A 14,082-nucleotide genomic window follows, 5' to 3' on the forward strand; every position below is an offset into this window, starting at 1 on the left:
ACACACACACACACACACACACACACACACACACACACACACACACACACACACACACACACACACACACACACACACACACACACACACACACACACACACACACACACACACACACACACACACACACACACACACACACACACACACACACACACACACACACACACACACACACACACACACACACACACACACACACACACACACACACACACACACACACACACACACACACACACACACACACACACACACACACACACACACACACACACACACACACACACACACACACACACACACACACACACACACACACACACACACACACACACACACACACACACACACACACACACACACACACACACACACACACACACACACACACACACACACACACACACACACACACACACACACACACACACACACACACACACACACACACACACACACACACACACACACACACACACACACACACACACACACACACACACACACACACACACACACACACACACACACACACACACACACACACACACACACACACACACACACACACACACACACACACACACACACACACACACACACACACACACACACACACACACACACACACACACACACACACACACACACACACACACACACACACACACACACACACACACACACACACACACACACACACACACACACACACACACACACACACACACACACACACACACACACACACACACACACACACACACACACACACACATTCGTGCTTTTGTAAATACCATGAATTTGATTGTCTTCACATTTATTTTTAGTCCACAATGGTTGCAATTTATATTTAGTTGGTGAGCAAGGTGTTGCAATTCTTCTAGTGGTCCAGCCAGATGGACGGAATCGTCAGAATATTTTATGTTATTAAGTGGCTCATTGTTTATTATTATTCCCTCATTGACCAAAAATCGATTTACCAAGAATCTGTACGCCATACAAAAAAATGTTTTAAATAAAAAATGTAGGTAAAATAATTTTAAACATGTTTTAATTTATTAACAGTAGTAATTTAGTAACAGTTAATGTTAATTAGCATTTTTTGAGTAGAATAAACCATTCTCTCAGAAACAACGTTTGAAGCAATCGGCGGTTTTCAATGTCAGTTACTAGCGCGAAATCAATGTCCAATAAAATTTGTTTTAGCTTGACTGTAAAAATTCGATATCTTTTGATTTAACTGTCCTGTGGACAAAAATCAAGATACGTTTTAAAGGTAAAGAATGCAGTTTTCGTATGCAACTTTTGTGTTTTGCCACAAATAAACTTAGTTTTTATAAATGTGTTAAATGAATAACCGTGACGCGATTTGTTTATTTTTTATGGTTTCCATGAGATCAATACAATATATAACTTTCATTGATCGACCACTATGGAGTTTCAATTACTAGAGCCTACTATTTAAAACCTATAGCATGAAATTTTAGTTTTGAGTTTTCTCAACAAATGTGAGGTATTTGAATTATGCTTAAGAAATGCTGAATTTAAACTTTGACATTACAAAAAATCTAAAACATTTAAAACTGTTTTTTTTTAATTACGCTAGTACGTTTTACAAAAGTATGTATCTTTTGCTACAAATTACAATTAAAAACGTCTTCTTGGAGGTATTTCCTGTTACGTGCGATCGTTTTCAATATAAAAGTTTAAATTCTGCGCTTTTTAGTCATATTTCAAATATCTCAGTTTATTGCCACAACTCAAAATTTAAATTTCAAATCAAAAGTTTTGAAGATTGATCTCTTAAAATGAAAATTTCACTGCGACCGGTCAATAAAAGTGATAAATTTTATTAATCTTACGGAAATCGTAAAAAATTACAAAAACGCGTAACTTATTATTAATTTAACAGATTTATAGAAACTAACTTTATTTGCGGCAAAATAGAAAAGTTGCATATAAAAGTTGTACTTTTTACCTTTAAAACACATTTCGATTTTTGTTTATAGGACGCTCTGATCAAAAGATATCAAAATTTTACCGTCGAGTTGATACAAATTTTATTTAATATTGATTTCACACGCGCAACTGATATTCAAAACCACCAGTCGCTTCAAGCGTTGTTTCTAAGATAACGATTCATTCTACATAAAAAGTGCTAATAAACATTTTTATTCAAAATTATCTCAGCTACATTTTTTATTTGAAATATTTTTTTCTACGGCGTACAGATTCTTGGTAAATCGATTTATTTTTGTTTTTACCGCCCTACAAGGAGAGTTTTAGGGGGAAGCACGGGAGTAAAAGGAGAGTAAAAAAAAAGTTTTTGGGGTCCCAAAATTGATATTTAGATTGTTCGTCTAATTTTTAGGGGTCAAATCTCTAACGACTGGACTATTACTAATAAACAAAATCAATTTATACTACCGAGCTCTTCATGGAATGCAGCAATATTTTTAAATATCTGTTGCATTAAGAGAATGGTTCAAAGCAGACAAGTATTATGAGAGAGATTCTTTTTACTACTCTATTATGCATTAAAATAGCTAACAACTCCATTAAATGTTTATTTGTTTAATTACAAGCTTAATCAGGTAAGCCCTCAGGTGCCTCCCCAACCCGTGATATAATAAATACCGTTATATGCAGGTCCTATAGTAAAATACTAAATTATTAAATTCCCCCGAATTTGCACACAAAAACAAATAAAAAATGTGCATGTAGATTAAATACATCGTTTTTCCCACAGTAACCTATTTAAATAATCATCAAATGGTTTTGAGTCTCAGTGATATGGAAGAAATGTGGAAGTGCAGTAAAGCTCCAAAAAAATGTTTTCTAATGGATACACTATTGGTCATTTCCACAAACCAGGGAAGAAATTAACAAGCACCTAAATATTTTTCTTTAAGATAGGATAGATCAACAGTTCCAATGTGGTACTTACTCCCATTCAGAGAGTAAAATTTAACACACAAAGTAAAAGTTTAACGTTAAACTTTACTCTAGGGTAAAATTAGAAAGTTCAAATTTTATTGTAGAGTAAAAATTTAAGGTAACACCGGGCTTAAAATACAGAAATGAAAGAACAGAAATACTATAAAACTAGAATAAAGAAAGAAAAGAAAACCACAAAATTATTGTAATTTACAAACATAATGATGCACCTAGAAAAATACATCTAGTGATGTAACTGCAAATAGTCGGAAAGATAGGTCAAGGAAGAATATCTCTTCTAATCCACAATTAATAATAAGTTCTTGATCGCCAATATGATAACCAACGTCCTTTAAACCAATATACCCTTTTAAGAAGAAGAGTTAAAAGAAACAACAATTTTTGTAGTTCATCTTTTCTATCTATAATTTTACATTTTTTGAAAGATACAAATTTGTGACAAGCTGAAAGAGGTAAGGCATTATATTTATTGTAATTATTATTGCGGTTAATTGAAGTTTAACGTATTTAATCAACGCTAATTGTTTTGAAGTTTCCATAATATCCCAAAACCTCATCGTTATGTAAAGGTGTTGGACGAAGATTTTCATTAACTTTAAGTAATTCCAGCTTGTCAAATCTGTCACCGTATTGTTGCAACTTCTGCTTCCATAACTCTAAAAAAATATTAATAATTATGTATTTTTCAATTGGGCAAATATAATATACATTATAGGAAAAATATAAAGGATGAGTATAGAAGCACAAATAATAATTTGCATCTAAAATATTTAATATAAATAAATCATCGGTATGAAATTCATCACTTTAATAGTTTTGGCAGACCTGTTGCATGTCAAATATTTTAACATATAATTTTAATTCGTCTGCTTTTGTGGTGAGAGACTTTTTTTAAAATACTTAAGCTGTGTTTATACCACTAATATCTGATCACAGTTGATCAATTATCAATTCTTCTTCGACTTAAATTACTTAATGATACGTAAAGAGCTTAACCCGATGATGTCCTTTAATTTTATTTAACCCTTAATAAGACATGGGATATAAGGAGAATTAATTTGTTTGTTTATATACTTTTGGTATCTAAAGGAGGTAAATAAAACATGTTTGTTAAAATAAAAAATAATTTGAAAGAGTAATAAAAAAAGTGGTAAGAACTATTTTCCCGTTGTTCCTTAAAGAATTTTTGCAGGTGGGAAATTAATTACCCTTGTACAATTAGTGAAACAATTTATTTAATTAAGAGGTACAAAAATGCATGTATGGATGGCAAAACTATTTTAAGTCTCAACCACAGCTGTGTGAAATGATTTAAAACATATTTTTGGGCATAAAGCTACTTGGCAATAACTACAAATAATGCTAGTTCGTTTTCCTTCTTTTTTGTTGAGCAAAATCTGCATCTTGTATAATTTTGATGAAGATCTGGTAATTTTGGCCCTACATTTCTCAGTCGAATTTCGTCTGGAACTCCAAAGTTTCCCGTTTTTTTTTATTTTTAAATATCACAGGTCGGGATGACTTTACTGTAAAATCACCCATGAGAGCTCTTCCAAGACGAAGCCTTAAATCCTTGTGGGAAGTATTTTTTTGATCATGAATTCTTGTATACACTTGCATCTAAAAGAAAAAAGAACAATCTCATTCACGATTTTCTAGACTTCCTACTTATGGGATATGATGCCCTAAAGTGGTCAAAATGATCAACACCTCCCATGTTTAGTGTATAAACTGCAATAACTTTTGGGCACATCATATCTTTCTTTGTGTCATCTCTTTGTGTACGTTTTATCATGATTACTTCATGTGGTTGATTGGCAGTTGTAATAACCGTGACTTCTTTGGTATCTAACCACTTTATTGCTGTTATAGGGCCACTGCTCAAACAATAGAATTCATTCTTTCGAAGTTTTTCATTTTTGGTTAGTTTTTTCCTGATGAAATCAGGTCTGAGAGTACCTATAGCATACAGCTGTTTAGCATATAAATCTTCCAACAGTTTGCAACTCGTAAAAAGTTATGAAAAACAACCAAAGATTTGTATGGTATATCTTGGCATTATTCAGTTATAACCTTGTCCCAAACCATCATTTTCACTTTTCCAGTGTAGATAATACGCGTGTGTTAAAGTGGGCGATTTTAGGTCAGGCAGGTCAGTCCTTTAAGGGTTTTTCTAGAGTTACCTGTACTCTAGGGGCCCTTCTGCTGTAACTCTGTTTCTTCTACAACCTTCAAGACTCAGCGGCTGTTCTACTTCTACTCTTCTACTACAGATTGGTGTTTTATTTAATATTTGTTAAGTAATAAATAGCTTGTCTTTTTCAAGGCAAGCTACACCAAACAGAACATCAATAGTCTATATGGCAATAGACGACATGGCGCCAACAATCTCCACGAACCCACGACCAGCTACACCGAAGGCAACACTAATGGATTCATGGTGTGCTGGATTTAAGAAGACAGTGGGGAGAGCCATTAGATGTTAGAGTTTCAATTCTAATATTCCGCCATAGAGACCTTCTGCAGACCTGATGCCTTCAGTGTACCAGATATCTTCTTCAGTATTCTTATGTTGTTAATAAAATTCTTTCCAGCCTCAAAGTCTCCAGAAGCGAAGGGATGGTATGGCGTGGTTTAGTATGTGGCAACACTAATGGATTCATGGTGTGCTGGATTCAAGAAGACAGTGGGGAGAGCCATTAGATGTTAGAGTTCCAATTCTAATATTCCGCCATAGAGACCTTCTGCAGACCTGATGTCTTCAGTGTACCAGATATCTTCGACGAGCCAGAATTTTTCGAAGTTGGAAGTCCCAGACGCTACTGAAGTCCCTGGGGTATTTTCAGTTACTGCCACCCTACAAAGATGTGGTCCGAGTCACCACGTAGACCCAGGTACACTCGACTACAGAACATCGCGGAATATAGCAGATGGAAACCGGATGGCTAAGAAGCCGACGAACCCGCCGAAGGAGTTGGTACATCTACCGAGGATGGCACTTGCAGGAGAAGCAGATGATGTCACCCCCACTGCCCCCTGGAAGCTGTCGTAAGTGTTGTGTTGTGCTGTGCTCGAACAATTTTTATTTTTTGTATTTACTAATTTGTATTTTTCTAACTTGTATTCTTAGATTGTTAACAAAATTTTTTCCAGCCACAAAGTCTTCAGAGGCGAAGGGATGTTATTGCGTGGTTTAGTATGTGGACTAGGGCGCCCTCCGATGCACATCGCCCAACTTCAAATCCTTCCTATTGACCAATTAACCTGGTAATCCCTAAAATCGCTACAATACGCGTATATAAAAGTAGGCAATTTTCTGGTCAGGCTGGTCAGTCATTCAAGGGCTCTTCTAGTCACCCGCACCTAGGGACTCTCCTGTTGGGGATCTGCACCTTTTTCAACGTTCAGGACTCTGCGGCTGTTCTACTTCTACTATAAATTGGTGTTTTATTTAATATTTGTTATGTAAGAAATAGCTTGTCTTTTTCAAGACAAGCTACACCAACCAAAATATCAACAGTCCATAGCTAAAATGGACTTAGCAGAGGATTCTTCATCTGCGACGGTCGAAGCCTTCTGCAGAGTTTACGAGGACAGAAAGGCGGTGCAAACACCTTTCTCCGATGAGACGACAGATGGTGTATGATATAATTTACTTCTTAACATACTTTTGTGTTAACATACTTGCGTCCGCCGATGTTACTCCTTTCTCTTCAATATCTTTCCGATCACTTTATCCCATGTCTGTCTTGGCGTTCTTTTTTTTTGTTTTTCAAAATATTTTGCTTCCCACACTCTTTTCACTGTTACTGTATCCCTCATCCGGTGTTAATGACCCCACCAACTCAACTGTCTCTATTCAATAAACTCCAAGGAGGATTGTATTTTCAATTCGTTTCTTATATCTGAATTTTCAGAAGAATTACAGGAAACACGTTGAGACCTCATAAGAAGTGATAAGATCAGAACAAAATGTAATGTACAGGGTACAAGCGAGTGGATAAACAAAAAAAAAAGAATTAAATAAACACATTAATAGAACGAAGGAGACCAAAGTGGTCAAAACAGCACGCGAAAAATTACCACACGGTAAAAGACATATCGGCTAACCGCACAAAATATGGACTGACAACCTGTTATAAGGATATCCATTCGCTATTGAACAAACTTTAGATCTTGTTAGTTTGTTAAGAAAGGTCATCCATTTTGTTTATTTAGTTATTCATATCATATTAAAACTTTTGCCTTGTGTGTTTAAATTAAATAAGGGCGTTTGGAGATCGTCTTTATTCTCCACTGCAAAGATAGCATTGTAAACAATTTATATACATTACGAATATTAACAAATCTCATAAAATGGGATTATCGTAGTTAAAATGTACATTACCTTGAAGTTCAGCTACTGTACGCTCTGTGCCGCCATATTCTTTTGGTAGTATTTCAGAAGATATATGATCCAATAGAGTTTTCACAGTATTATGGATTTGAATCTACAAAATGAAACATTATATCAAGATTTAATAATATGCGATAAATGATCTTTATGCGAGTGTGTTTTTATTATATATTCACATGCTGTTGAAAATGCATATCTAAGGAAGCCTGAAGTTAGAGTTTCCTATAAAAGTAATGCCGTTTAAAAGCAGCCATAATATGTAATGATGCGACGAGCGTTTAAAAAGAGTTTTCGGTCCCTTTCGAGATCTGCCTCTTTACCTTTCAGTTCATTTTCTGATTTTAATAAATATTTCGGTGCAAATTTTGTAACGGTATTTTCTGTCTCATTATATTTTTGTGCATATTCTTGTGCGATTGTTGTTCATGCTGATTTCTTATTACTTTCGTTCTTATCAACAGCAGTGAATATTATTTTAATTTGATTGTTCTGAATTTTTGAATTCTTTGTAATTTATGTCAGGATATTGATCAGTCAACATAGTTTTAATTTCGTGATCTTGTGTCACCCTTTTAATTATTTTTATGAAGTCGTTAGAATTTTGTGTTTTCGATGCCAAAATATAGCGTATATTGAAGAATGGTAGTAGAAAAAATCTACTAATATGTGTAAATATTTTTTTGTTGATCGAGGACCTCCAAAACCACGAATGGTGTCTCGATGGAAACAATTTCAAATGGATATGTCGCTGGTCCTACATGCGACCATATATTTATAATTCCTTCTTGATTTGTTTTTTATGCAGATATCACAATCATCACACATTTTCTTAACGGTTAGTGTCATATTGTTGGCTGTTTAAAATGATGTTATTTTATTTAAAAACTGTGTTTTTCCTAAGCGACAGTAAGTATCGTGTTTACTTTTTTATTAAGGCTTTACTAATCTTCTGATAAAATAATTTTTTTTTCTTTTTGACTTGTTATAACACATGTCATTCTTGAACCTGTATTTGTTCGTAGTATCTGGTAGCTCAACATTTGAGCTTTGATCATTTTTTTATATCTTCCAGCTTGATTACTATTTTTAATATTTCATCTGTATTTTCGTGAGATTTTAGAGCTGGATTTCTGGTTAAACAGTCTGGCTCTTGGTTATATTTTTCTGGATTATACTTTACTATAAAATTATTGAGATAAGTAGAATGACAAATCTTCCAATTCTTCATCAGTTCTAACTTTTATGTTTAAATTTTCTAAAGGTTTGTGATCTAAGTATACTACTTTTCCAAGAAGCAAATGTTGCCAATATATTACAGCTTCTTTTATGACTAACATTCTAGGTATATTCCTTTTTTTCTGTTGACTTTCTGTTAATTTTTTTGAAAAATATACCACTGGCTTACTATATCCATTTTCATCATTTTGTTTCAATACAGCTCTTACTTCTTTAATACTAGCATATATATCTATATATACCAATCGATAAATCGGGTTTAAAAATTCTAAAAATTGGTTCTGAACAAAGTAATGACTTTATTCTATCGAAAAATTCTTGACATTTATTCGATCAGATGAATTCCACATATTTTCTTAGTTCCTTCCACATTTCTTGCATATTTTGTCTCCCTTCCTCCATTTTTTGCGTTATTGTCCCACTTTTGACTTCTATGTTCTATTATTGCCTGTTTGACTTGTCGATTGAGTCGGATTGCCCTATTTTTATCTCCCGGTTTCTTGTTCTTCTGACTCTCTCTTTGGCTTTGTTCTTTTCCCTTACCAATATGTCTTTAAATCTCCCCACGTGAGATTTATATTCTTCTCCAGTACCGCTATTCCTAAGTGCTTCTTTTATGTTGTTTTCGAGCTCTAGGACTTCTTCCTCTATTTGTTGTGAATTTTCAATTGTATTTCTAAAAGTATAGAATTATGGTCTCCTGATCCTTCGTTTAATATTCGGATGTCTGTTTGTACTCCTAGGTTTTCAGCCACTACTATATCCAAATGCGTTGGTAGAGCATTTCCTGGAAAGTAGGTTGGTCCGATGGGCCCAATTGCTATGGTGTATTCGTTGTTCACTAGATACTGATTTAATATTCTTCCATTTATGTTGTAGCTCTATCGATCCAGTTAGGAGATTGGCGTTTAGGTCTCCTATTATTATGGACGGTTCTTCTATGTTCAGCAACGCCTCCAGGTCGTCGTTGTTTAATGGATCTGTTGGCCTTGCATATGCTAATTGATCTTTATGTCATCTTGTCTCAATGGACTTTTACTGTTGCTACTTTCATAGTGTTTAGGGCTGGCATCTCTTGTAATGTATTGTTTATTCCTTTTCTTACTAGGATATCAGTTCCTCCTGAATTTGCTCTGTAGTCGTTCCTGTAGATATCGTATCCTGCAAACTCGATGTTGATGGTATGAGTTAGGTTAGTTTCTTGTAATGCTACGACATCCATTTTATATCTGTTTATTAGTTCGTTCAGCACGTTTGCATTTGTTCTTATACCGCCTGAGTTTCAGGAGGCTATTTTCTGGTGTTCCCTAACTTCGTACCTTAATTTAGTACTAATTTTACATTTTTGATCGCTTTATTTACCGTATTTATGACTAGCTTTTTTAGCATCGCGGCAAATCCTTTTTGTTGTTTTTTTGAGATTAGTTTGATCTAGTTTGTTGCTAGGTTTTGTGTGGGTTTGGTAATTTAGGCATACAATTGCTCATCGTTTCTTTTAGATTGTTGTCTTTTGTTTTCTATTGTTGATTGTATGAATCTTTCCAAGGCAGGTACCCTTAGGCATTCCCTATAACTTGCCGGGTGTTGCCCCTGGCAGTTAGCACATTTTACTTTTTGTTCTGCTAGAATTTAGCAGAACATGCTTTGCGTCTTTGAAGCGTGTATTTTGGGCATGATGGAAGCCCTGTCAATTAAAACATTGAATTAGGTTGGTAATTTTCTTGGCCTTGGGTCGTCTTCTTTTTTTTACTGTAATTATAAACATTGACGGGGATTTCTTCTCAGCTTTCCTTGGCTTCATGTTTGTTATATTTATTGTATTTATTTCATGTTTTTTTATTAGTTCTGCTAGTATGTCTTTAAGTTCTGTATTTAGAGGAAGTCCTCTGATAACCATTTTGGGTTTGATGTCTTCCTCTAATGGGAAGACGATCCAATGTATTTTGGTTATTTTGCTATAATCTTATAATCTATATAAAATATGGGTAAATTTTCTATAGTCTTCAGAACATTTTGTTTGAATGAGAAGTTCTATTCCGTTTTTGGAGATTTTATTGCCTGTGTGTATACCCTTTGCGTTTCAGCAATATTAAATATTGCCCCTGTTTCGTTCACTGTGTGTAGTTTTATTACGGGTAGTTTTAGTTTGGACTTATTTATGTTGGTTTCTTCTTTGTTTTATTCCTTAGTTTTTATTGTTTCTTTCCTGTCTTTATTTGGTAGGGAAGGAAAGTCTTCTCCGTTTTGTGCTTTGGATGTTGATGGCACACCCTTTGCTTTCCCGACCTTTTTATCAAGGAGCGGAAGTTTTTATTAATTATTGTTTTGAGTGTATTTTCTGTATATGCTATGTTCTTATTCGTGTTTTCAAATTTTTTTTATTCATTTGTTTTTTGGTTGCCTTGTTTTGGTTTTTAAATTTGACGAATCTTTTATCTATAGTTTTAATTACTTTTTCATATGTAACTCGTTTCTAATTCATTGTCTTTTCCATTAAATTCATCGATCTTGTTTCTTCATCGAGTTTTTGTCGAGTTTTTTAATTTCTTCGTCCTTATCCTTTAGTTGTTTTTTCATTTTAGCAACTTAATATTCATCTTCCTGACGCTCATTCGGCCTTTGAGGTTTTACTGCCTTCTTATTTTTTTATTTTTATTTTTCTCTACTACTTCTGTTTTGTATTCTGGTTCCATATTTTACTAATTTTTATTTTTCGATCTGAAATCTAGAAGAAGCTCTAGTACTAGCTTAACTTTAATGTTTTGTGCTTTTGTAAATACCATAAACTAGGTTTTCTTCAAATTTATTTTTAGTCCATAATCGTTGCAATATATTTAGTTGTTGAGCAAGGTGTTGCAGTTTTTCCAGTATTCCCGCCAGAAGGACGGTATCGTCAGTATATCTTATGTTATTAAGTGGCTTACCGTTTATTATCAGGCACTTATTGACTTCGGCCAACGCTAATTCTGAGATGGCTTCAATGTATAAATTCAACAACAATGGTGCTAAAAAATCCTTGGCGTACCCCACGTCGAATCTGAATATTTTCAGTCAGTTCATTTTCAACTTTCACTTTCGCTGTTTGATTCTAATATAGGTTACATATAATTCTAATGTCTCTACTTTTCATGTTTCTATTTAACAAAATTTCTTTGAGCTGTGTCAAACACCTTCTCAAAGTCAATGAAACAGGCATATACTTCCTGATTCATATCTAGTCATCTCTGCGAAAGAACACTCACAGCAAACAGTGCATCCCGTGTTCTTAGACCTTTCCTAAATTCTATTTGTATTTTACTTATGCCTTCGTCTATTCTTGAATGAATTACTTTTAAAAACATTTTCAAGACATAACTAATAGGGCTATGTTGCGATGTTCATTGCACTCCCTTGCATTGGCTTTTTTGAAAGCAGTATAAATGTCGATTGGAGCCAATCTTTAGGTACTATACCTATTCTATATATATATATATATATATATATATATATATATATATATATATATATATATATATATATATATATATATATATATATATATAGGTATATATATATATATATATATATATATATATATATATATATCTATATATATATATATATATATATATATATATATATATATATATATATATATATATATATATATAAGGAAAAGAAGTCTTTGCTGACAACGTTAGAAAACGGAGCTTTGAGGTTTATTGGGATTTGCAGCGGTGAAATAAGTGTACTCTTTTAACTAAGGTTTCAAGCTTTCGAAAATGTTTATTTTCATCATCAGGAAAAAACTGAAATAAAGTGCTACTGTTAGTAAAGCATCCTCGAAACCTATTAAGAATGTAAAAGGTTATAAAAACTTACGTTAATGAGATTTGTCTTTCGTGGATGTTCTACTCACATGTGACAATATCACGCACCACTTATTGATTGAGTCAATAATTAAATAATCTATAAATTGCATGGTGTAAAAGACCAAACTTGACAATTATATTTACTTTTAACACATAAGATAAAGACGATTTAAAACGGCCACGTGTGCCGGCCAACAGTGGAGTGTTAGGTTAAGAATAGCTGTCATTCCTGGACATGGCAAATGACAGAACTTCCTCTTGTTTTCTTTGTCTTATGTAGTACTACTATATTACACATCAAAATTTAACAAAGATTGTATTTAGGTTGAAAGAACAATTTTTATTTATATTAAGATGAGAAAATACTAAATGAAGAACCTGGAAACTTTACAATGACTCAGATGTTGAAACATCATTGACATGTGAATGTGTATCCAAATATAATAGGTAGGAGTAAATGGAGCTTAACTGATTAATGTCACTCCTTTTGTTCATTGCGTTTGAATTCTGAGCAATGAATGCCATTTCGAAGAAGATTCTTTTTTTGTAATTGGTTTCAGTAGCTAAAACTTTGACTGATTCATAATTCATTATGTGATGTTCTTTATTTACATCTTCTGCAAGGGCAGATCTTTCCGGATATGGTCTGCTGTCGCTTCGATGACTGATTAAGCGACTACCTAGGCTACGCGTGGTTTGTCCCACATATACCCAATTACAATTGTTGCAAGGAATCTGGTACACTACGTTGGAACAATCTTTGATGTCACTTTTATCTTTGACTTTGGAATATATTGATCTCGCAGTTAATGAAGTTTTAAAGGCTATTTTTAAATTAGTGGAATTTTTAAAAAGTCTTGTCAGTCTGGGTGTTATGCCTTTTATGTATTTTAATGAAGTATATGAGCAATTGGCATTTTGTTCTCCACTTGTGACAATAATTTGCACCTCATCATTATGGCGTGCTATGTTCGGGGTCAAACTAAATAAGATCTTGGTGACTAGGTGTTGTGGGTATGAATTGTCGATGAAAAGGTTAGAAAAGATTTTCAGGTTCTTCTGATGGAAAGAAGGATCACTGATTGCTATGATTCTAGCTTTCATTTGCTTAAGCAAATTGATTTTAATTGAATGTCTATAATATGACCAATAGTTAAGGAAGCGTCAAGAACTATGAGGTTTTCTATGCCAGTCGATAATCAGGGAGTTGTTCTGGGTTCTGATGAACCGGGTATCAAGAAAGGGGACTGAGCATAGATCATCCTCATGTTCGATTGTGAACTGTAATAGAGGGTCATAACTATTAAATACATTCAAGATTTCTGTGGATCCATTGCTAGGAATAGCTAGGATTAAGTCATCCACATACTTTTTTACAAAGGGAATATGAAAGGACAATTCTGGAATCACCATATCTAGTAAATGATCCATCACATAACAGGCCAAGATGGGAGAGATGGTACCTCCCATAGGGGTTCCTTGTGTTTGAGTGAACACAGTATTATTGAATGTGAAATAGGTGTTGTTGAATAAAAAAGAGATAAGTTTTTTGAAGTATACTAAGCTGATATTGCAATGAGAACTAATAAAATTCCAATTGTTTTCAATAGCTATTAAAGCTGCATCTAGATGTAC

At 33.9% G+C, this 14,082-nt stretch overlaps 1 protein-coding gene across 2 annotated transcripts in view; it reads right to left on the minus strand.

Annotated features, from left to right (window-relative positions):
* Positions 1 to 3,342: 3,342 nt before the first annotated feature.
* The window catches only part of LOC140437003 (retinol-binding protein pinta-like), an 82,860-nt gene continuing 72,120 nt past the window's right edge, over positions 3,343 to 14,082 (minus strand). For both annotated transcript variants that reach the window (XM_072526217.1, XM_072526216.1), the window contains 2 exons: positions 7,352 to 7,454; positions 3,343 to 3,620 (listed from right to left, as the gene is read on the minus strand). In XM_072526217.1, the coding sequence (XP_072382318.1) occupies positions 3,472 to 3,620; positions 7,352 to 7,454 (252 nt within the window). In that variant the 3' untranslated portion in view covers positions 3,343 to 3,471. The remainder of the gene's footprint in view (positions 3,621 to 7,351; positions 7,455 to 14,082) is intronic.

The sequence above is a fragment of the Diabrotica undecimpunctata genome, chromosome 3 (genome assembly GCF_040954645.1).
Source record: "Diabrotica undecimpunctata isolate CICGRU chromosome 3, icDiaUnde3, whole genome shotgun sequence".
NCBI classification, from domain to species: domain Eukaryota; kingdom Metazoa; phylum Arthropoda; class Insecta; order Coleoptera; family Chrysomelidae; genus Diabrotica; species Diabrotica undecimpunctata.